General features: G+C 34.9%; 1 protein-coding gene across 2 annotated transcripts in view; it reads left to right on the forward strand.

The window, feature by feature from the left end:
- The window catches only part of LOC142335483 (uncharacterized), a 36,170-nt gene that overhangs the window by 4,455 nt on the left and 6,555 nt on the right, over positions 1 to 25,160 (forward strand). Inside the window, exons 4-6 of one of the 2 annotated variants that reach the window (XM_075384008.1) lie at positions 13,008 to 13,148; positions 15,021 to 15,184; positions 16,552 to 16,668. In XM_075384008.1, the coding sequence (XP_075240123.1) occupies positions 13,008 to 13,148; positions 15,021 to 15,184; positions 16,552 to 16,668 (422 nt within the window). The remainder of the gene's footprint in view (positions 1 to 13,007; positions 13,149 to 15,020; positions 15,185 to 16,551; positions 16,669 to 25,160) is intronic. The other variant, XM_075384009.1, reaches the window with a different exon arrangement.

Genomic DNA, 25,160 nt, shown 5'->3' on the forward strand with positions numbered 1-25,160 from the left:
CTTCATCCAGTGCTGCTTCCTCAACATCGTTTCTTGAAAGTTCACGCTCTCTGCGTCATGCCACTCTTCCTTTATTGCAGTAGATGTGCCGTGCTCCTCTTTGTTGCCATCGTCTTGATGACAATCATCTGGGTGCCAGATTCCCAGTTGCTGTGACCCCTCATCTAGTAGGTCGGGAATCTCTGTATTGTTAGGGATTGAGCCCACTTCGGACTCCTTATTGATCAAATCTCGAACTGTCACAACCTTGCGTGTGTTGGGTACGTACAACAAGTATCTGTTATCTCCTTCAGTGTAACCCTCAAACTTTCCTTCCAGTGCCTTGGGTTCAAGTTTGCTGACATCTCTGTCCCGCAAGTTTGCTGACATCTCCTCATAAAGACTGTGCAACCAAAAATAGATAGTTTACTAATTGAAAGCTTAGGTTTTATACCTCGCATCAGCTTTGCTGGGCATTTTTCTTCTCCTCGTCTCACAACCAAGTTCTTGATCCTTGTTGCGTGAAGAATTGCTGCTCCCCACATCATCTTGGGAAGTCCTGAGTCAATGAGCAAACATCTTGCCATCTCCAGCAGTGTCCTGTTGCACCTCTCAGCTAACCCATTTTTTTGTGGCGTCTCTGGTATGGTCTTCTCCTGTAGAATTCCTGCATCTAAGCAGTATGTGTTGAACTGCTCTGAGAGAAACTCCTTCGCATTGTCTTGTCTCAGCTTCTTGGGCGTCGCCACACTGAGAACAAACTTCTTCAGGCTGGCCAGTGCTTCACTTTTTGCCTTAAGCAAGTCCACAAACACAAACTTCGTGTACTGGTCTGCAAACACAATGCGGAACCGAAACCCTGACAGTGACTCTACTCTGAAAGGTCCCTTCACCTCTGTGAACACCCTCTCCAGCTTCTCTTCTGCTTGGGTCTCTGCTACTCTTGGTACTGGAGTCTTTGTGATCATGGCCAATACGTACACATTGCATACATCATCGAGTTCCCCCACTGTCTCTGGTTTATTCCTCAACACATCCGCTTGATTCGAATGACCCAATTGTCTGTGCCACTTCCTTGTACTGTCAAGTTTCACGCTGTTGGAACTCATCTTGAATTCTAGAACGATGCAGGGTAAGTAAAACAAGTTATTTTCTTGCGTTAGTTTTACTCGAGTTCCCTTCTGGAGTTTCATGCAGCTATTGCCTTACTCGATACTCGCAAGTGAAGCTATGTCCCCACTCTGTGCATCCTGAGACTGATAGGAGGTTTGAAGAATAGTCCGGCACACACAAAACATCTTTATTTCGCATTGGAATTCCCCTTTGTTTGAGGGTATGCTGATCCTCACACAGCCTCTGCCCACCACTCTCACTCTGGAAGCCTCTTCGTTGGGATTTTTGACCACTGATTGAATGAGCAAAAAGTCCAGGAACGCATCGATGTTCGTCACTATGTGATCCGTACAAGCACTGTCAACTTGGTGCCTGCTGTCTTCCACTGGGTAAGAGCTGCCCAGTATTCCTCGTCTGGTGAAGCCAATGTTGGACCCATTGCCACTGACACCTGTTTGCCTCCATCTCTTTGTCTCTTGCATGCCTTGTCTAGGTGACCTTTCTCACCACACTTGCTGCATTGTGCTGTCTCCTTCCTCCTGCAGTCCTTTGCAAAGTGTCCAGGGATCCCACACACAGAGCAGTTTCCTTTCTTGGGTCCCTTTTTGAAGTCACGCTTCACAGCCAGTGCCACTGAACCACTTTGTCCCTAGTGCCCCTGTGCTGTGCTCTTATGGAAATTCTGCAGCCTCTTCCTCAACTTTGTGAAGTTCGTTGCCGGGTTAAAACTTTCCTGTATAACAAAACTTTCATACCTCATTGGCAGACCATTGAGGACCAAGGCGTTGAAGAGGGTATCTGAGACTGCTTCCCCTGTTTCTTGTAGCCTTGTGAGCAACTCCTGTCCTCAGATGAAGAAGCTATCCAAATCCTCAGCATCCTCGAGCTGCAGTCGAGCAAGCTGTGCCACCAAAGTCACCACTGTCGGCGTCTCCACACTCTGAAATCTCTCTTGCAAAAGCCTACAAGCCTTTGCTCCATCCTCGATGCCGTCATCTCCCACACAGTCATGTCTCATTGGCATGAGGGTTGTTGCATCTAGAGTCGGTGCCAGATGGCACCACACATTGTTCCGTTTCTCCTTGATGTCTGCAACTTCCTTCTCATATGCATCCTTCAGCACCTTGTGGTTCTTCTTTTCATCATTGCTTGCCCCATTAGCTAGTGATGCAGGCTCGTTGATTTGCTCCTCTGTTCCAAGTAGTGATTTGTAGAGTCCCTTCGTCTGCATCATTGTCACAAATCTTGTGCTCCAGATTGGAAAGTCTTGTGCCTTTTCTGTGCGTGTCAGCGGCTTCACTGTCTATTGATCCATCGTAGTTTGAGCAGGCAAAACAGTTGTGAAAAGAAAAGGTACTAAGCAGAAAAGGATTATGATTGTCAAACAAATTAGTTTTGTTTTAGAAATTAGTTTTAAGACTTAGAAAATTGCTGGGCCCATAACCTGTTGGATTATGGGTTTTCGCATGCGAAATAAAAGCGTTTTTAACTAAGAAGAAAAATTAACTTCTCAAAATGAGAAAATAACAAGAATGATATTTTACAGTAGACTTTAGAGATCTACAGGAGATATCTGATTATTAGATCAAGATGGTTATTTGATTTTGGGGATGAAAAAAAGCTCAAAAATCAGCTGTATATATACCCATTATCAGTGCGAGAAAGTCAAGATACAAATCTAATCTTAGCACCATGATTTATAGTGGGGTTCGCAAGGGTTACCCAATATGGTTTGCGTCTGCAAATTTCCCAGAAATCAGTCGCAGAGGGTACCATAGATGGTATGCATTTACACTTTTCTAAGAATTCGTTCACAATTCCGGTGTTATCATAATCATTCAATACATGCTGGGAAGATTTTACATCAAATAATTTCACTCTAATAATAGTTATCTAGATTCACCAATTTGAACCGAATATTGATTCTAAGCACCATTTCTTGAAGATTCTTTTATATAAATTCTCTGATTAAAATCAATTGCTTTTGTCTTTCTAATCTGGTAAGTTAGACTTTCTTTCTAATTCTCACTAAGTTTAAGACTATAGTTTGATCGATATTCTAACACCACACTAGTCCAACTCCGCAGGTTATTTTACGTTTTGCAACATTTTGTTAGATTCTTGCCTATGACAGTGATCTTGTAAGACCTTGCAAGAAGACTGTTATCATGCAAGATCTTGCTTAAGACCGTGATTTTGCAAGACCTTGCAAGAAGACGATTTTCTTATAAGACTCTTGCAAGATTCTTACGAGGTAACCCTCTGGAACCGTTCCATCCCAGTAGCTTTGGATCAACAGTAGCAAAAAATTTGAACAAGAGATTCTTTTTAGTCTCAAATCGGTCTAGTCTGAACTTAGACCCAATAACATTAGTTAAAAGGCCATGAAATTTTATTTGTGGTAGTGTTGGCAAACGTGTAAATTAAATTATTCTGAGAAATTCAAGTACACAAAGTGATCGTAGATCGACACGTGAGCCAACATGACCAGTTTTAGATATTTTACGATAAGATATTTACTTTTAGTCTGCAAGGGCCCTACAACCCTATGATAAGACCCCTTATTAGAAAAATAGGTTTTTTTTAATAATCCCTCATATATGACTGGACTGAAATTAGGTTGTATGTTTAGCTTGGATTGTTTCGTTTTGAAAGTAAAAGTTGTTTGTCCTTCTTGTAGACTTAGAACGGCCTTCCAATTTAACAGTTCGTATTATTGTTAACATACCAGTGGCCAGATTTGTCAACTGTTTTTTCGATTGAAAAAGGTAATGCAAAAGACGCGTCGTATCAATTTTACACCACACAAGTTTCTTTAGTGCCACACACACACATCTAAAATTTTCAATTGTTTGTTTTTAGGTGTTAATATTTTAGCTAGTTGTTCATTTGGATGCGAAATGGATGAAAAGTGTTTTGTGTTAAACCAATTTGGTTTGAGTTGAATGAATCGCGGTGTTAGTTGCCTGAGGGGTTCATCCATTTGTTGATAATGTATAGGGGGTTATATAAATCGGAGTGGAAAGTAGTTAAACCGCCTCAGTAAATTGCTAAAATCGGTTAATGGCTAATATCGGCTACTTTATTTACTAGGACATAATTAACTACTCATTAGAAATTAAAATTGTTAAATGAGTTTGACAAGACTCAAAGGTGCCACACAAAAAGATTTCAATGGCATCTTTCTTCGTAATAATTTGACAAAATTTAAAAGTGCAAGGTTCCTAAGTCGACAACAATTTGTAACCTTGGATATTTTATTTTAGGGAGTATTGACTCCATAACTCAAAAAAATTATTAAATTTTAAAATTGATCTCCAATCGCTTTGGATAGGAGTTTTGAAAATTTTAAACTGAACTAATTTGGAAAAGAAATGCGTTTAATTATGAAAGTGCCCTTTTGTTATGAATCATGAAAGCGTCCTTTCGTCACATTTGAGGCAAAATTGTATTTGGGTAAGCAAGTTGAAGCCTATGCTGAATTGATAAATTACCGGCAATTGGCGGGAATTCTTCGAAGCTAAAAACTTTGCTACACTGGTCCAACTCCGAAATCTATTTTGCGTTTTGCAAAAACTTGTTAGATTCTTGTCTATGAGGGTGATCTTTTAAGACCTTGCGAGTAGACGGTTATGTTGTAGGACTCTTGCAACATTCTTACGAGATAACCCTATGGAATCACTCTAGCGTACTAGCATTGGATCCACAGTACCATAAAATTTGATCACGAGATTCTTTCAGTCTAAAATCAGTCTGAAATTAGATCCAATATCGAAAAGCCACGAAATTTTATTTGTCGTAGTGTTGGCAAACGTGCAAATTAATTTATTCAGAGAAACTCAGCTACACAAAGTGATCGTAGATTGACACTTGAGCCAACATGACCAGTTTTAGATATTTTAGGATAAGATATTTACTTTTAGTCTGGAAGGGCCCTACAACCCCTATGATGATACCCCTCATTAGAAAAATAGGTTATTTTTTTAAATTCCCTCATATATGATTGAACTGAAATTAGGTTGTATATTTTGCTTGGATTATTTCGTTCTGAAATTACAAGTTGTTTGTCCTTCTTGTAGACTAAGAAAAGCCTTCCATTTTTACAGTTCTTATCATCGTTAACATACAAAAAGCCATATTTGTCAAATGTTTTTTTTTCGATTAAAACGGGTAAGGCAAAAGACGCGTTGCATCAATCTTACGCCACACAAGTTTTTTTTAGTGCCGCACACACACACCTGAATTTTTCAATTGTTTGTTTTGAGGTCTTTACATTTTAGCTAGTTGTCAATTTGGAGGCCAAAAAAAATAGATGAAAAGTGTTTTGTGTTAAACCGATTTGGTTTGGGTTGAATGAATCGCGGTGTTAGTTGACTGAGGGGTTCATCCATTTGTTGATAATGTATAGGGGTTATATAAATCGGAGTGGAAAGTAGTTAAACCGCCTCAGTAAATTGCTAAAATCGGTTAATGGCTAATATCGGCTACTTTATTTACTAGGACATAATTAACTACTCATTAGAAATTAAAATTGTTAAATGAGTTTGACAAGACTCAAAGGTGCCACACAAAATGATTTCAATGGCATCTTTCTTCGTAATAATTTGACAAAATTTAAAAGTGCAAGGTTCCTAAGTCGACAACAATTTGTAAACTTGGATATTTTATTTTAGGGAGTATTGACTCCATAACTCAAAAAAATTATTAAATTTTAAAATTGATCTCCAATCGCTTTGGATAGGAGTTTTGAAAATTTTAAACTGAACTAATTTGGAAAAGAAATGCGTTTAATTATGAAAGTGCCCTTTTGTTATGAATCATGAAAGCGTCCTTTCGTCACATTTGAGGCAAAATTGTATCTGGGTAACCAAGTTGAAGCCTATGCTGAATTGATAAATTACCGGCAATTGGCGGGAATTCTTCAAAGCTAAAAACTTTGCTACACTGGTCCAACTCCGAAATCTATTTTGCGTTTTGCAAAAACTTGTTAGATTCTTGTCTATGAGGGTGATCTTTTAAGACCTTGCGAGTAGACGGTTATGTTGTAGGACTCTTGCAACATTCTTACGAGATAACCCTATGGAATCACTCTAGCGTACTAGCATTGGATCCACAGTACCATAAAATTTGATCACGAGATTCTTTCAGTCTAAAATCAGTCTGAAATTAGATCCAATATCGAAAAGCCACGAAATTTTATTTGTCGTAGTGTTGGCAAACGTGCAAATTAATTTATTCAGAGAAACTCAGCTACACAAAGTGATCGTAGATTGACACTTGAGCCAACATGACCAGTTTTAGATATTTTAGGATAAGATATTTACTTTTAGTCTGGAAGGGCCCTACAACCCCTATGATGATACCCCTCATTAGAAAAATAGGTTATTTTTTTAAATTCCCTCATATATGATTGAACTGAAATTAGGTTGTATATTTTGCTTGGATTATTTCGTTCTGAAATTACAAGTTGTTTGTCCTTCTTGTAGACTAAGAAAAGCCTTCCATTTTTACAGTTCTTATCATCGTTAACATACAAAAAGCCATATTTGTCAAATGTTTTTTTTTTCGATTAAAACGGGTAAGGCAAAAGACGCGTTGCATCAATCTTACGTCACACAAGTTTTTTTTAGTGCCGCACACACACACCTGAATTTTTCAATTGTTTGTTTTGAGGTCTTTACATTTTAGCTAGTTGTCAATTTGGAGGCCAAAAAAAATAGATGAAAAGTGTTTTGTGTTAAACCGATTTGGTTTGGGTTGAATGAATCGCGGTGTTAGTTGACTGAGGGGTTCATCCATTTGTTGATAATGTATAGGGGCTATATAAATCGGAGTGGAAAGTAGTTAAACCGCCTCAGTAAATTGCTAAAATCGGTTAATGGCTAATATCGGCTACTTTATTTACTAGGACATAATTAACTACTCATTAGAAATTAAAATTGTTAAATGAGTTTGACAAGACTCAAAGGTGCCACACAAAATGATTTCAATGGCATCTTTCTTCGTAATAATTTGACAAAATTTAAAAGTGCAAGGTTCCTAAGTCGACAACAATTTGTAAACTTGGATATTTTATTTTAGGGAGTATTGACTCCATAACTCAAAAAAATTATTAAATTTTAAAATTGATCTCCAATCGCTTTGGATAGGAGTTTTGAAAATTTTAAACTGAACTAATTTGGAAAAGAAATGCGTTTAATTATGAAAGTGCCCTTTTGTTATGAATCATGAAAGCGTCCTTTCGTCACATTTGAGGCAAAATTGTATTTGGGTAACCAAGTTGAAGCCTATGCTGAATTGATAAATTACCGGCAATTGGCGGGAATTCTTCGAAGCTAAAAACTTTGCTACACTGGTCCAACTCCGAAATCTATTTTGCGTTTTGCAAAAACTTGTTAGATTCTTGTCTATGAGGGTGATCTTTTAAGACCTTGCGAGTAGACGGTTATGTTGTAGGACTCTTGCAACATTCTTACGAGATAACCCTATGGAATCACTCTAGCGTACTAGCATTGGATCCACAGTACCATAAAATTTGATCACGAGATTCTTTCAGTCTGAAATCAGTCTGAAATTAGATCCAATATCGAAAAGCCACGAAATTTTATTTGTCGTAGTGTTGGCAAACGTGCAAATTAATTTATTCAGAGAAACTCAGCTACACAAAGTGATCGTAGATTGACACTTGAGCCAACATGACCAGTTTTAGATATTTTAGGATAAGATATTTACTTTTAGTCTGGAAGGGCCCTACAAACCCTATGATGATACCCCTCATTAGAAAAATAGGTTATTTTTTTAAATTCCCTCATATATGATTGAACTGAAATTAGGTTGTATATTTTGCTTGGATTATTTCGTTCTGAATTTACAAGTTGTTTGTCCTTCTTGTAGACTTAGAAAAGCCTTCCATTTTTACAGTTCTTATCATCGTTAACATACAAAAAGCCATATTTGTCAAATGTTTTTTTTTTCGATTAAAACGGGTAATGCAAAAGACGCGTTGCATCAATCTTACGCCACACAAGTTTTTTTTAGTGCCGCACACACACACCTGAATTTTTCAATTGTTTGTTTTAAGGTCTTTACATTTTAGCTAGTTGTCCATTTGGAGGCCAAAAAAAATAGATGAAAAGTGTTTTGTGTTAAACCGATTTGGTTTGGGTTGAATGAATCGCGGTGTTAGTTGACTGAGGGGTTCATCCATTTGTTGATAACATAGATGGGTGTTAAATCAATTGGAGTGAAAAGAAGCTATACCGCCGCAGTAAATTGCTCAATTCGATTAATTGCTAATATCGATTACTTTAGTTACTAGTCCACAATTAACATTAACTACTCATTAGAAAATTCAATTGTTTAAAAAATTTGACATGACGCAATAGTGCCGCCAAAAATGATTGGAATAGCATCTTTCTTCGTATTAATTTGACTAAATTTAAAAGGGGTAAGGTTCCTAGGTGGTCAACAATTTTTAACAAGGCGGCTCGGTAGTGTGCGTTCGCGCATTATATTGTGAATGAGGAAGAGATAAAAATGAGGAAGAGATAAAAAAATAACATATCAACATATCGTTCAACAAACTACTAAATGAACAGAATAATCTGCCATAAAGGACTTATGAGACCTGTGACTACCATAATATGACTGCCAGAAAACGCGGTGATTAAAATCAAATAGTTACAGAAATTAATTGCGACCAAAACTCATTGTCCAGTTTATGAAAATCATTAATAACCAAATCAAAATGGCGTCAGAAAAAACTTATAGGCGGAAGAATAACCTATTCTTTATTAGAACAAAATATGGGACTTTTCTTCAATGTGACTTGGTAACAAGTCGACAAGAAATGAGAAAAAGGGAACAGTTTAATAAAACATTGCCTTTTATGAAAGAACAATCTGGAACTGATTGAAAACATTATGCATCAAATGAAAGCATTGAGAGATTTTTTTAAAATCCATAGAGAGCGATTGAGACCTTTCATTATCCAGGATAAGTCAGACGTCTACCAAAAGAACGACAAACACAGGCAAAAAGGAAAAAATGCACAAAAAATTCGCACGAAAACGATGTCCTAGCCAATTAAACATTAAGTTGTTTGCCAAAAGCATTTACAATCTTCGATTGCAATTATTGACAAACTTTGTGAATCAAATGACGCCCATAATGTGATACTGCGAAAAAAGAAACAAAAACCTACAAAGAAGGCGAATATGCAAAAATCACAAATATTTTTTTTGAAAACTGGTTGTACCAAGAACAGAGACTGTTTGAGGAAAAAAACTGCTATTAAGATTGAACTGTATGCTAATAGATAATTGATTTGACTTGTCTATAGAGATCTTAAGCTACTAGTTAACAGAAATAAGATTGGCAAATCTCAGAAATCAATTGTTGTTTTTTAAAAAACAAGTATGTTCGAAAATCATAGCCAAAAAAGCCTTCGACTAAAAGAGTAGACAGTTTGTCTTGCAATTACTTGGAAAACTAATTAAGCTTGTTATTATTGAGACTAAATCATAACACTATAAAACAACATTAAATACAAGCTGAACTAAAAAAAATTCACAAACAACTTTACGAAACCACAGTGTTGAAGCCATTTAATTCGTGAAATATTAGCCGCGGGAAATTAAATCTTCATTGGCGTCTCCTTTGATCAATTTAAAGTCTTTTTATGAAACGAGAAACACAAAGTGACGGCAAAAAGAAACACAAAAATTGAAGACTGTCTAAATTTAAAAAAATTCTGAAACAAATTGTCTAAGCCCTGAACATCAGTCAAAATGTTTAAACCACAGAAAATTTGTTATTTGGTTCAACAAAACATCAACAAGAGCTCTAACTAATAAGGGTAAGTTACAAAAACGACACAACATTGTAAAATACGAAAAAAAACGCAAACTAGAACAAAATGCAAAATGGGTAAGTTGAAGATTACTAGAACTCTATTTTTTGAAATTTAATTTGAAAGCCAAAAAAAACCCTTAGCTATTTACCAGTATCAGTTATTAAGTTCATCTTCTAATGATTAGTTGACAATTGAGGCGTTTAATTAAACAACATTTGTCATAAGACAATGAAAATTAACAAATGGAGGGCAAAAAAACTCTACCAAATTCTGCAAGACAACGTGTCGCAGCCCTTAAAACTATTTGTTACGAAAAGAATAATCATGTTGAGGTCCAATTTTTGTTAATTTTTTTTCAGCAGGATTGTTAAGTAATGTGACAGTTCATCAAAAAAACAAAAACAGCAGCAAAAATGGGAAATTAAGCACAAAAATATTAAAATTTGGTTTGAAAACTCGTAGTACCAAAAGCAAGAATCCTTCTGTTAAAACATCCGCCACAAAGTAGTTTTTACTCTATAAGGAAAAAAGTTTGACTTGTATTTGCTGAGAACAGGCAAAAAGTTGAATCAAATAATATAAAAAAATGACAGTTCAAAAGTACTTGAAATTTCCCTAAAACGAATACATTCAATAACATAAGAGACATTAGGTAACAACCAATAGCATGGTAACTTTTCACTTACACCTCTTGAAGAAGCCATTTGGATCTTTGAAAGGTTAGACTTGAAAAATTTAGACTGCAACAAGAATAACAATTGAAGGCAGAACGCTAGATTTCATTTAAATTTTAATAAAACTCTTCCTCAAAGCCATAAAAACCCTTTGGCTCTCTTAAAACAAGCATTATGTACATTCGGCCTCATGTTTACCTAGTTGGGAGCTGTCATTAAAGTAGCCGTGAAAAAAAACTATGTCAGTATTTAATGTCAGAAAAAAACTAAATATTTCGAAAAAAGGCAGCACCAAAATGAAAACTAAAAAGTATCAGAATCTAAGTATCCATAATAACATCAAAACTATACCTAATTTTGCCGCGTGCTCAACAAACCGCCCAAGTGTTCCAAGTGTTTGCGAATTAGACCATTTTTTGAGCGGAATTCCTAATTCTGCAAATATTAAAAAAACAACGATGCGTTTCGTATAATTATTGAGTTAAATCTGCAAAAAACGGCAGAATTTTGATTCCGGAAGACTTTCATAGGGCACCTAATTTCAACTAGCGCTTTTCTTGAGATTAGGAGGTCTGTGTTAAGGTTTCTAGGTCACTAAGTCTGACAAACTTGAACAAAGTGGACCAAAATGTATATTTTGTGCCATTTTTGATGAAAAAAGTTCAAATTTTGAAAATTTTATCAAAAATTTTAGCCAACCAAATATTAAATCAAACAATTCAGCAACGCCTTTCTGTCTCTAACGGTAACAAAAAAACTCTACCGTTAAAAATTTTAACTTATTTTAAATTATAGTAGCGAAATGTGAACAAGATCAGTCGGATGTTCACAGAACTTTAAACCTCAATAACTCCCTGTAAAAAACTCAAATTGAAAAAAAAAACTTTTTAGTTCAATATTCTAGGATCTCCATGCTTTTCAATAGTACCACTCATTAGAATTCTCTACGATGAATGTATCGATCGGCCAAAATTGTCTGAACAACAAAAAAACCCAGTTGAGTATATAGTTCCTCCCTCCCCACTAAAAAGGGGTTCGGAACAATAATAGATTATTTATTTAAGGGAGTGTTGACTTCATAACTCAAAAAAATGAAGGTTTGGAATAATTTTTAATTCTTCGCAAATAAAAAATGCAACTAAAACTTTCAAATTTATCTCCAATCACTGTGAACAAGACCTTCGAAAATATTTTACTGAACTATTTTAGAAAAGTAAAGCCTTTAATTTTTCCCTTTTAAATAAGATAACTTCAAAAAATTCCGGGTCAGAACTTTTGTTCTGTGAATCATGAAAAAGTTTTTCATTGGTGCAGAAAAATGAGTCTTAGACAGATGAAGTGAACCACTGGTCTTTGACAAAATTCAGTCAACAAGAGATATCGCCAGCAGTCGATTGCAAACTGGATTCCCGAAAGCGCTACAAAAATTTCTGATAACAAACAGGATCAATCGTCGTGAACATATTGAATAAAGTCTATTGGTCTGCTTTTTATTGACAGAAATAAATCAAACCGTGTCCGGACAAAACAGTCCCAAACAAAATAGTCCAAGATTGCAAAATATTCCCAGACAAAACAGTCCCAGACAAAATAGTCCCAAGAAAACAGACAAAACAGTCCCAGACAACAGGGTCAATTTTGTTAAGTTTACAATAACTGTATTAACTAATTGCTTAATATCCCATTTATTGTCTCAAATTGGTTCCAGTGCACATAATCACAGATAAGTTTTACTTTTTACACCACGGCGAAGCTGCTTTAATTTAATACCAGTATAGTGCCGCATTGGTTTCCTCCAAACGCAAATTTAGTTTCTGAGTTCAGCCAAGGTGAGGTAATCAAAAATCACAGCTGTGCTAACTGTAAGGAGAAACAAAGAAATGATGTAATGAGCAGAAAAACAACAAACCAGCGGGAAAGAGTTCGAAGAGGCACATGACAACATGAACAGAAAAAAAACCAAATTGAAGAAAAATTTAAAAATGAACCCACACTCTAGAAAGGAAAATATTTGCAGCATTCGCTCCAAATTATATTCGTGATAACCAAATGTTACAAATATTAGACCAACAAAACTCCAAGATTTCATTTTTCAATTAGTTTTTAGTCAAGTCTGACGTTTTTCATATCTGCAACCTCAACGCTGGCTGTAAAATTATACCCCCCCAGCTTAGTGGTCAGATAACCTATAGTATCCTCCCCCCAATCATGGTAATTATACCATAATGGGGGGCTATAATTTCATGGGGGGGGCTATAATGGGAAAGACTCTAAAATTGCAACGCTGGCTCAAACAAGTTCTGCTTTCTTTTTTATGTGTTTTATACCTTTTAGGTGAGGCATCAATTGATGCTGATACTGTGAGTAAATGGTATATTTGTGTTCAGAATAGAGGACGAAGGTGCCATGGCAATTTGCAGAGGTCTAAAGGGCAACAAGGTCATGAAAAGACTGAGTCTTAACTACTGTGGAATCACTTCAAAGAGTGGACAACTCCTGGGAACCACTATAAGCACCACCAATATCATGTGAGCAAGTTATTGTATGGTAAAATAGGCTGCTCGTGTCTGATTTTACCCAGATTGAGTTCCAGACCTTTTCCGTTTGTGCCCCCCAAACAAGCTTAGTGAGCACATAACTTTTTACACCCCCAAGCACGCATCACGTGCTATTTTTACATAATAACGCGATGTATTACAACACAGAATTTTCAAGTGGAGGCATAAAATCACTGGGGGGGGGATACACTCTTAAAAAATCCAAGTAAATTTAACTGAAAAAAAACATCTGAACTTACATGAAAAGTTCAGGTGGATTTGTCTCACTTGAACCATAACTGAACACACCTGAAAAATACCTGAAATTTACCTGAAAATCAGGTATGACTGCCGGAACTTTTACCTGAACTTACCTGAAATTTACCTGAAAAAAAATATCTGTGCTATTCAGATAATTTGTACAGTTCAGGTAACTTTACCTGAAATTTAACTGAATTTTCAGGAAATTTTTTTCTGAAGGTTCAGGTAAAGTTACCTGAACTGTACAAATTACCTGAACATTTCAGGTATTTTTTTCAGGTAAATGTCAGGACAGTTCAGGCATCAGGCAGTGATACCTGAGTTTTTCACGTAAATTTTAGGTATTTTTCAGGTGTTCAGGTATAGTTCAGGCGAGGGAAATCTACCAGAACTGTTCAGGTAAGTTCAGATGTTTTTCTCAGGTAGAATTACCGGAAATTTTTATGAGTTCAGGTATTGGTTCAGACAAAAATTCAGCGGCCTTGAGCTTTATTGAGGTAGACAAACTGGCTGACAAGACAAAACAAGTGTAATAAAACAATTGTTAACTGTCGAAAAGTTTTCTCAAGTCAATTTATCAACCGACTATTGAGAATATGTATTTCAGTATGTTGTGTTTTTAAAGTGAATCTCAGCTCAGTATGCACAGAGTATTCACCTTATACAGGACCAAAAGAGTAGGGCTTAAGAGTGGGAAGTTTTATATTAAACTTAACCGTAACTTTGGGAAACATTCTAGGTGTTGTCTCACCTAGAAATTTTCTTACCTTTATTTGCAGAATTTTTTTGTTTCGTTGCTGAATGCGGTGAAAATTTTTCACTTTTTAGGTAACTACACCTGAACTTGTTCAGGTAAAAATTTACCTGAACTACAGTTTAGGTGTGTTTCAGGCGTCTTTTTACTTGAATTTCACCTGAACATCCGATTACCTGAACACAGTTCAGTTAAATTTACCTGAACTTTTTTAGTGTGCAGATTCAATTTCACAATTTGATCGACTTTGCGTCTAGCCTTCAAATATAGAACACGCAATTTCTCCAACTGCTTAATCCTGTTGCCAAAAACTATCAGATTTGTTAATTTCTTGAAGTTTAAGTGTGTTAAAAGGTCGAGAAGAACCTAATGCATATTGTGCATAATATAAGCTTGACAAGCTCTCCTTGTTCAAGAAGCTCTGCTTGAGGAATAAGAAATAACACGAGAACGGGTTATAAAATATGCCCCAGGTTCGAGAGCTCAAGACCAGTTGGTCTGATGGTTAGCACACTGGGCTTGCAAGTAAGAGATGCTTGTTCGAATCCAGCAGTGGCGCATTTTCTGTTATAACGCCTGCTTGGAACACCCCCCCCCCCCATAACAAAGTGATTCTACTGTTTGCAGTGAGTTTTTTCTCGCTATAACTTTAATTTTGATCTCCACTGAATAACTTTTGGAATAAATATCATGAAATTTCTCTTCCGACTATGAGACGCCTGAAAACGGACCCTATGGTCTAATGGCAATCTTTCTGGTGCTCTTTTTCTATATGTATTGATCAAGTGTGTAAGTGCTCTATTTATTCCGTAAAGACACCAGTAAACAATTTATTATTATTAATGCAGTGAGTTGTGTGTGGATGGGAATGACTTGGGGTGTGAGGGTTTCGTGTCAATGGTGGAGTCTCTTTGTCTACAGGCTGATGAAGATGCATTCTACAGACAGGCTGAGAAGGAGAGGAAACTGGCTGAGTTGGTGGCAGAAAAAGAGGCAAAAGTGGCAGAGGAACGTAAGACACACCTAGTTCCACCTTGCGAGCCAGCGCCCTTGACATTATTTAATATTGCTCTATTTTGAGGAAATTGGCGATAAAGATATTGCATAATTACCAGTTAGTATAAACGCTACTTCGGCGCCATATTCCACACTGTAAGGGCCTTTTTACATATATTAGGATGCGTTTTTGAATTGAATTGACTTTAATCAACACCTGTTGCGATAATAGCAGTTAAATAAACTGCCAGTGTAATAAATTTTAATGCCCGATCGACACTGGAAAAACATTTCAAGATTAGACTACGAGTTTATCACACTCTCTTATCGCCACTGTTACTAAGTAAACAGTGGCGATAAAAGAGTGGTGATAATTTCGTGGTCTAATGATGGAAGCAGTTTGATAAACTTGTAGTCTAACAAAAAACAAACATGATTGCAACAGGTGTTGATTAAAAAAATTACCATATGGTTGATATCGCCCTCGAAGTTATCATAACACAAATTATCATAACACATAGGTATTAAAATAATATCGCTACGAGCTGTTAGCTCATACCCCCCTGCTGTAAGTAGGGTGATCAAAAAATACAAAACTTTAGTGACGCAATTACTTTAACACGCCCGTACCGAACCCCCAGAGACCATCAGGCCTGATTCAGAAAAAAATCAGGCAAGGTCCCAGGCCTGATTCAGAGTCTGATCATGTCAAATACAAGGCTGCAAAGAGAACTCTCCAGAGTCTATCTCTGAGCTTTCTATTGACAGAGAAAAATCAAGACTTGGGGGTCTCTGCCCAGAGAAATCCCAAGTCTTGGGTCTCTCTGCCAAGAGAAGGTCCAAGTCTTGGGTCACTCTGTGCAGAGTACAACCAAGACTTGGTGACCTCTTGGCAGGCGCTGATTTATTTCAATGCTTTTAAATGCAACAGGAACAATAACAGTAAATTGAAAAGTTTTGTGGAACTGAAGAGGTACCCCCTTAACTCGTATAAACACTGGTTGTTAATCATGCATCAAGTCAACAAAAATTTTTCACGTAATTAGTAAACCCATCCACTGTTAGATTTTAAGTTTTATAATGGTCTATGTACATTATAATACCAATAATAAATAGCCGATTCCGTTTGATCCGAATTTGTATTCATAGTATGTGGTTACAATTTCCATGGATTCAAAATAATCTTAAAATGATCTACAAAATAATCTTTAATTCATGAACAAATTTTCTGTTATATTGTATCTCTTATTGATGACTTCAAAGCACTAAAATTGTTTTTTTTTTCTGAAACCAAAGAATAATCACACAGCTATTTAACTTCGGATTCGATTGTGATTGATGATAACTAACGGATACTAACTTGGTTGATTTGATGACTGACAGAGTTGCTGAAGAATGACTTTGGTCATTTTATGGAGTCCTACTTCAAGAAGAGCACCACCTCCATACCCCCTCCTTCACCCACAACACCTGTTCCTGCCACTCCAGCCATAAACACAGGTTTGAATTGGCCAAAGTATCATCAGAAGAACAGATTCTCTTTTCGTCCCTTTAAAGCATCATTTATATGTATTACCCGTAGACTCTATCATCCCTAACTTCATTAGCTTTTTCCATAACTTTTATCGGATCTATTCTGCACCTCCTACCTATTGGCGTCATTATTGCGCCCACTTACAAATTATGTGTCATTATGTAGCACGTTGTTAAGTGAAAAAATAGCGCGGGAGCCTGGGGGCGTAAAAATTATATATGGTCAATAAGCTAGGGGGGGGGGGGGGGGTGGCTGGGTGTAGAATATACTTTTTTTATCATATGGTAAAATTAAATTCAGGATCTGGAATTGCTTCTTCACATGGTGTACAAAAAACGAACAAGGTTGCGCAGTTAATAGAACGAAATGTTAATTACTCCAGAAGTTTTTTGTTCTCACATTTTTTTTGAAAAAAAATGGGAGAACTTTATGCCAGCCCCACTTTGTTCAGACAATTTTGACTTTTTTTGAAGGCATCCCAGGTTAGCATACCTGGTATTAATTTGAATCCCTCTGCGTCTAGAATTTCACTAAAAAGACAAATTTTTCATCGCTTTCGGTACACAATTTCAGGCAATTTGGCCTAACTTTTGATCAAATTTAGCAAACATTTTGGTGAAAAGTCATTCAGTTCAGAGAACTAGCGAATCTTTTGAAGGTATCGTTAAAAAGCAAGTATCTTACCTTTTTGTGAATCTCTCCATATAGTACAAAAACACAAAAAATTTCAGAAAAAAATTGCGACAAACTTTCATCTAACTTTTAGACAATTTTATGAATATTTGACCCCTCCCTCACCTGCATTAACCTAACTTTTTATGCAATTTTCAGTTCGTTTTAAATCGTTATATGAGTGTCGGAAGAACGGGAGAAAATCAGTTTAATTTAGTTTTTTTGGGCTGCAGTCTTTTTTAAAGAACATTTCATAATACTTGGAGTTTTGAGACCCGTCCATTAATGGTTAATTTTTAAAAAGGTTTTTGAAAGATGAAAAAAGATTTTTCATTTCGAAACTGAAGATCTAAGAGAAGTTTGAAATTTTAGTTAAAACATCCACTTTTTGATATGTGTATGATTGTTTGATGACCAACACAGTCTCAATCTGCATTACGCACTTTGTGAACTGTGCTGAGATTCGAAAAAGAAGTCGGATACTTTTTAGACGTTTTGCAGCTCAAACTACACAGTCAGCTTTTATTGAGTCCTAAATCCGTATAGTTTTTACTAATGTTTCTATCAAAATTAGCTGAGGCTTTGGTCAAAAGGCATTCATCTTTGACAACCAGCGGATTTTTGAAGGTATGGTTTTGTGAACGTCTCCATATAAAACAGAAAAACATAAAATAACGATTTTCGAAAACCAAAAGTGCGACAAATTTTCATCTAATTTTTAGATATTTTTACAAAATTTCAACCCGTCACCCACCTGTGTTAACCTAATTTTTCACCCAGTGTTCAGTTTTTTTAACTATTTGCTTAAGTCTTGATAAGAAGGGGGGGATTTTTTCGAGATATGTCTGTTAATAGCTAATGTTTAAAAAATTTTAAGAAAATACAAAAGATAAATATTTTTCATTTCTTTCGATACTGAAAAACTAAGAGAAATTTTAAGTTTCAGTAATAGCAAGAATTTTTTCTGCATGCACAATTGACAGAATAACTCAGACAATGACTCTTTATTCAATTTGTACCTTTTGGTCTACACTGAGATTCGAATATGGATCAGACATTAGATAATTTAAATTTTAATCACCTGTAACACCACTAATGAAATTTTTTCTCATATTTATGTTATTAATAAAAAACAAAAAAATTGAGTTTCTGAAAGCTTTTCCACGAAATCAACCAGCCACTGTTGATTTCCGTTTTGGTTTAATTTAGTTTTTTTGGGGTGCAGTCTTTTTTAAAGAACATTTCATAATACTTGGAGTTTCTGAGGAAAATCTGTGGTGAAAGTTTAGGGGGCACAAGAAGTAGGAGAATGGTTAATCACCTTGAGACAGCTCAGGTAACTGAAAAAAATTAAGTTTAAGCGGTCGAACGGCAATATCTGTAATAACAGAGAAAGCACTTTTTCTCTAGTCTTTGTTGATTTGCATGGTTTGGCTGCTGCTTTTTTTCATACCCTTTTCAATATCACATTTGTTAACCACCTTAAAAAATAAGAATGTAATTCAATTAGTGCTGAGTTTTAACTATGTGAATCACTTTTGAGTTTTGAAGATAACTACTTTGAAAAACTTTTCGATATATTTTTTCCAGTTCTCCTTTTCGTAATCCTTTTTCGTGTTTTGCCCGATTATCATTACTGATAACAGTTTGTAATGAAAATATCGTGAAGTTTGTTTTCATTCAGATTGATTTACATTCATGGAGATTACCTGCTTAGAATCGACCGTATCTCCAAAAGAGGACATTTTATTTTTTGAATTTTGTTCTTACATTTCTCCTCTCTATTTTGCTCATTTTCTGTTCGTATTGTTAACAGTTTTTTAATTTTAAAATAAAATCATTCAAACTATTTCAGATTTGAAAGGTTCAGTCTCCGGATGAATTTAATGGGAGTTTTTTTAAAAAACCTAACGTGGTTTCTTCAGAAAACACTTTTACAACTAAACTTTAGAAAATAAGAAGAAGTGAAGTTTATAATTCACGAAAGACTGACTTCTAAATGCTCAAAAGTTCTTTCGTGTTTACCCATACAGGGTTAAAGGGACGTTGCAAGAAAATGTTTGCGCAGAATTGGGACAATTTTGTCCCGCTGATAATGTAAGCCACATAATGGAAACAATTATGTGGACCAATCATTAAAAAAGTTATTTCGGTATCTAGTATTTTATTTTCTGAAGCGGTGTGATGAATATGGAAAACCTGAAACGATAAGGGTTCCATTTAATACTGTTGAAACGGAGGTGCTGTTTGTTTAATGATTTTTGAGTTCCTTTTCGATTATCTAGATAAAACACGAGAACATTTTCTTTATTGTATATTTTACAGCCGCAAATACCAATGTTTTTGACTAACGCGTTCTCTCTCAGAAAAACAGAGAATATGAAAAGAGTTAACTTGGAATCAGAATTTATCGTTTTGATTTGAAACTTTTTAAAAATCATTAATTTTTCAAAGAACAGCTGAAAAAGACTGATAAAGGTCAATCAAAAACGTCAAAAAAGCAAACGAAATGAAATTAAAAGTTTCCGTGTTTAGTAAGAACACTTTTGAGGAAAAAACTTTTAATAATTTACATCGTAAATAATGTGCACCTAGGTATTTCGTAAATTAAGTTTATTCAGGTTATTTGGTTCCAGCAAAATCTCAAATAATTATCCTTGTTGTTTCTGTTTAAAATTTCAGCTGAATAACTTAGACCTTTTTTCACAATGACTTGATAAAAACGTTGTTTGGTGATATTACAATTGTTTCAGAAATATCTTTTTCGATATATTGATATACATTACTCTTTCAAATAGAATGTAGGAACATTCTCTGCCACGCACAGAACAAGCGAGCTTTCTTTTTTTCGATATGGAAATATTAAAATGTTTTTTGAATTATTAATTCTGATAATTTACTCTTTTCAAAGAAAACAAGTTTGATATTCTTCTTCATCAGGTTCATATTTTGCAAGATTTGTGCAAGATGGTTCAAAAATTGCTACCAGTTTTGCAGGAACCTCACAAGTTAAGACTAATTTCATAAATATTAGTCATAATCAGAACAAATTATTGCTTTTCCAAATACTGTCTAACCGAAGAAATACATAAATCAAATCAAAATGCTAGCAATATTAGTTAAAGATAACGAAACAGTCAGCCAAAAGGGCTAGTTTGCAAACTTGTGAAACAATAAAAACAAAAGAACATCTCTTTCAGCTTTTCGATAGTATGTCAGTGCAAGATGCCTTGAAAAACTAATGTATCCCCTCCTTTCCAAGGTAGTTTGTAAACAAATGGCACGAATGTAAACTCTTCCATCGCTGTTTTAACTCAGTGATGATCAGTCATACACTTTGAAGTGCATAAATATAGATTCTTGATTAGGACCTGCAGACGTCCCTTTGGCTGAAACTGAATACTGATGAAAACAAGGAGGCTCGTTAATGTGCGTTCGCACATGATGTTCCGACCCGAGCTCATCTACATTTTTGACTTAATCGTCAACCAAATGAGAAAAAAAGAACAGATGTTTGAGTTTAAAATAATCGTTACACAACCTAACTACTAATTGAAATACATAATGCCATGCCTCGTCACAGCACCAACGAGATCTGCCATTAAAAAGACTACGAGAAAAAAAGAAACAACAAAAGTAGCTAAAAAAAGTTTCACGGCAAAAACTCACTAATTAAATTTGAAATCACCTAGTAACAACGTCAAAACGCAGCCAGATAAAACCTTAACTACACAAATTTAATTTTGCCTAACTATACAGCAGATGGTATGTTTTCTTAACGAGACTAGGTAACAAGTCGACATAGACAACGAATAATACGGCGAAATTCAAAAATTAATAAACATTTTCTAAACCAAGAAATATCAGAAGTCTTAAAAATCACTGGCTTTAAACTAAATAGTCCCTGATAAAATATTAAAAAGTCAATACAAAACCAAAAGAACCTGACTTTGGTTAGACTAAGCCATTGAAACGGACTAAAGATGCAGAAAAACTCAAAAAATTACAAATGATTTGCGGATCACTAATTATTGATACCACTAAAATTATTAGCTATTATCTGAATATTATGCAATTTTAATTCAATCGTTTCTTCTACTGATTCAGCTAACCAATTTATAATGAGAGATTAAATAAGGTTACTTGGGCCACATTTAAAAACCATTGGGATCTGTTATTATGTGATTGTGCTGAAAGAAGAGAAAAAGAAAAACAAAAACTGACAACTAAAAAAACGTTTATTAGAACGCATATTGCCCAGCAAACAAAACGTAAGTGCGCAAAAATTATCATAAGATATCTTTTTTTGATAAACAAAAAACTGGATGGGACTTCTCAATGATGGAAATAAGTTACAAATTTACGAAAAAAGACAAGACTGAAAATTTTGAAAAAAAAAATTGAAAATGTATATCATAAACTTTTAGACTATTCGCTATAAACATCATTCATTCAATACACAATTACAAGCTTATGAGACCGGTCAGCAATTTACGGCTACCTAAAGAACAAAAAAACAGTCAAAAACAGCAATTTCAAAATAATTGAGCGAGAAAAGTGTCGGAGGCATTAAAAAATGAGTTTTAAAGTAAAAACGCTTTTTTTTCAATTTTTTTAACAGCAATAAGATTCCTTTTTTAACAATATAACTTCAAATAACCCCATATGAACAAATTCATTAGAACCACGAAACTTTTGAGAGAATTTGTAGAATCAACGCCATAAAAATCAATAGCTTTCAGCGGAAGCCAGTAAATGCGCTAAATTATGCCTCTATGGGACAACCAGGTTCTTTGTCACTCATAATTTTTGAATAAGCCATTACAACAAGTAATTGACAATGAAAAGAACAACAAATACAGGCAAAAACCAAAAATTCAGTAGAAAATTGCCAGAAGAAAGTGTCGAAGTAATCCAAATTATAGTCACTTCTCTGAAAACTTTATCTAAGATCCGTTGAACGTCTTCCTTAAACCAAGGGGAACTATCAGCACTAAGATAATGTGATAAATATTTAAAAGGAACCAAAAATAAGCAAAAATATCCAAAAAATAAAAAAAAATATGAAAACGCGTAGCATTCAAGTCTTAAAATAATTAAGTAGAAGAAAAACCGCTAATCAAATTTTTTTCAGTTGCAGTAGAAAGGAAGGGGTTCTTGTCAATACTGCGACTAACTAACAGTTAGCGAAAAAAGTTTAAGATTGGTTAATTTTCAGAAATAGTTTTTCGAAAAATTATTTTGAAAGTCTTAACACCCATTAAGTTCAATAGCTTTCAACGGAAGTCAAAAATACGCTCAAGCATGCCCCGATAGGAGGACAAGGAAGTTTGTCCTGCAAAAGTATTCGATAACACATCACAATAAGTAATATGACTATATGAAAACAAACAACAAAAACAAGCAAAAACCAAAATTTCATTACAAAAGTGCAAGAGGAAGATTTCGAAGCCATTTAAACCATACGCTTTTCTCTAAAAACTGTATTAAGGATCCAATGAACGTCTTCTCTAAGTTATATGAATATGAAAACAACAACAAAAACAGGCAAAAACAAAAAATTCATTAGAGAAGAGCGATAAGAATGTGTCGAAGCCATTTAAACCATAATCTTTTCCGTGAAAAAATTAGCTTTGATCTATTTAACGTCATCTCTAAGCAAATGGGAGTTTTTGAAATTTGGATAATTAGTTCAAAAGTAACCAATTTTACGGAAATATCCAACAATTTTAAATTTTTTTTAAACCTTGCGTCATTTAAGTCATATAACCATTAGTTAGAAGATAAAACCGCTTACCAGGTTAATTTTAAGTAGGTGGAAAGGAAGGCGCTCCTGTCGATATTAAGACTGGCTAACAATTCACCAACAAAAATGAGATGGGTTAATGTTCAAAAAAATTTTTTAAAAAATATTTTTAAGGTCTTAACAGCCATTAAAATCAATAGTTTCCAACGGAGGTCAGTAAACACGCTCAAATGTGCACCGATGGGAGGATAAAAATAATTGTCATGCTTTGATAATAAATAATACATCCGAATAAGTCATATGACTTAGAAAAACAACAACAAAAGCAGGCAAACACCAAAATTTTAGAAGAAAAGTGCGAGAAGAAATTTTCAAAGCCATTTGAATCATATGCTTTTCTCAGAAAACTGTATCTAGGATCCATTGAACGTCTTCTCTAAGCCAAATGGAAGTATCATTTCTTGGGTAATGTGATAAGATTTCAAAAAGCAGAGTCGAAGTCATAAATTCAATAGTTAAAAGTTAAAATCTCTAAACCGAATAGTTTTGGTTTCAGTAGAAGAGAGCGGGTTCTTCCCACTACTGAGACTGATTAATAATTCACGAAAATGAGTTTAAGGTCGGTTAGTGTTCAAAAACAATTTTCGAAAAATTAAATTCAAATTCTTACCAGCCATTAAAATGAATAGTTTTTAACGGAAGTCAATAAATATGCTCAGATATGCTAGATAAGCCCCGATGAGAAGACACAAATGATTGTTATGCTTTAGTAAATAATAAGACATCACCATAAGTCATATGACTATAAAAACAACAACAAAAACAGGCAAAAACCAAGATTTCAGTAGAAAAGTGCGAGAAGAAAGTGTCAAAGTCATTTAAACCATACGCTTTTCTCTGAAAACTTTATTTGTGATCCACTGAACGTCTGTTTTAAGCCAATGGGAGCCATCATTATTCGGATAACGTGATAAGATTTCAATAGGAATCAATAATACGAAATGTCCAAAAAAAATTTTAAAAAATTTTTGAAATCTTGTGTCATTGAAGTTATATAACCAATAGTTAGAAGATAAAACCGCTAACCAGAATAAATTTGGTAGCAGCAGGAAGATGAGGGGTCCTGTCATCACTGAGACAGACTTACCGTTCACGAAAAAAACTTAATGATTCGCTAATGTTCAAAAAAAAATTTCAAAAATCTATTTTTAAAGTCTTATCAGCCATTAGCTGTCCACTCAAAGCACTTAATGCTCATTACGGAACATTTTGCAATTTTAGTCAATGAGTTCATGCCATAGGAGCCCAAAAAATTAGTAATTTCTCAAAAAGAAAATCAAAATTCCATTTAAAATTACGAAAGCTCAGAGTCGAAGCCAAAAAAAACATGAGCAATTCCTTGAAAACATTTTTTTTTCATTGGGCCTGATTTGACTGTAAATGAGGTTTTTCATTAAAGGAACCTCGATATGAAAAGTGACTAGAGTTCGATTTTTTTATCGTGAACTTCTCTATGAGACCAGAACTAGTCTTTTATCGCCTTTAGTCTATTAGGAACACAAAATGGGTTCATTTCGTGGCGTGAAATAATATTTTGAAATACTATTTTTATAGCAAATATCCTAATTCGAAGAAAATTACGGTAAAAGTGAACAAAATAATGTCAAATATCCCGTGTTCACACAAAACTTCAATCCTCGATAACTCATCGAAAAAAAAGGAATTCGAATTTTTTTTTTTGAATTTTACGCTGGACCGGCTTTTAAATGATGCCACTCACATTTCTCTACGATGAATATATTGATCGGCCAAAATTGCCTGAACAAAAAAAACATTTGAGTATATAGTTCTTCCCCCCACAAGTGGGGTCGGAACAATGAAACCCAAAGGTGATATGAATCTGTAATATGACTGGTGTTAGTGACTTCTCAATTAGCTCAATTAGCGACCATGAGTTTTTTGTCTATATGTACACTGAAATGTTAGCAATCATTGAACAGCTTTGTTCTCCTTCTGTTTTTGTGTTCGTAGGTTTTGGCT

Source organism: Convolutriloba macropyga, chromosome 2 (genome assembly GCF_964194025.1).
Source record: "Convolutriloba macropyga chromosome 2, txConMacr16.3, whole genome shotgun sequence".
In the NCBI taxonomy this organism is placed as follows: domain Eukaryota; kingdom Metazoa; phylum Xenacoelomorpha; order Acoela; family Convolutidae; genus Convolutriloba; species Convolutriloba macropyga.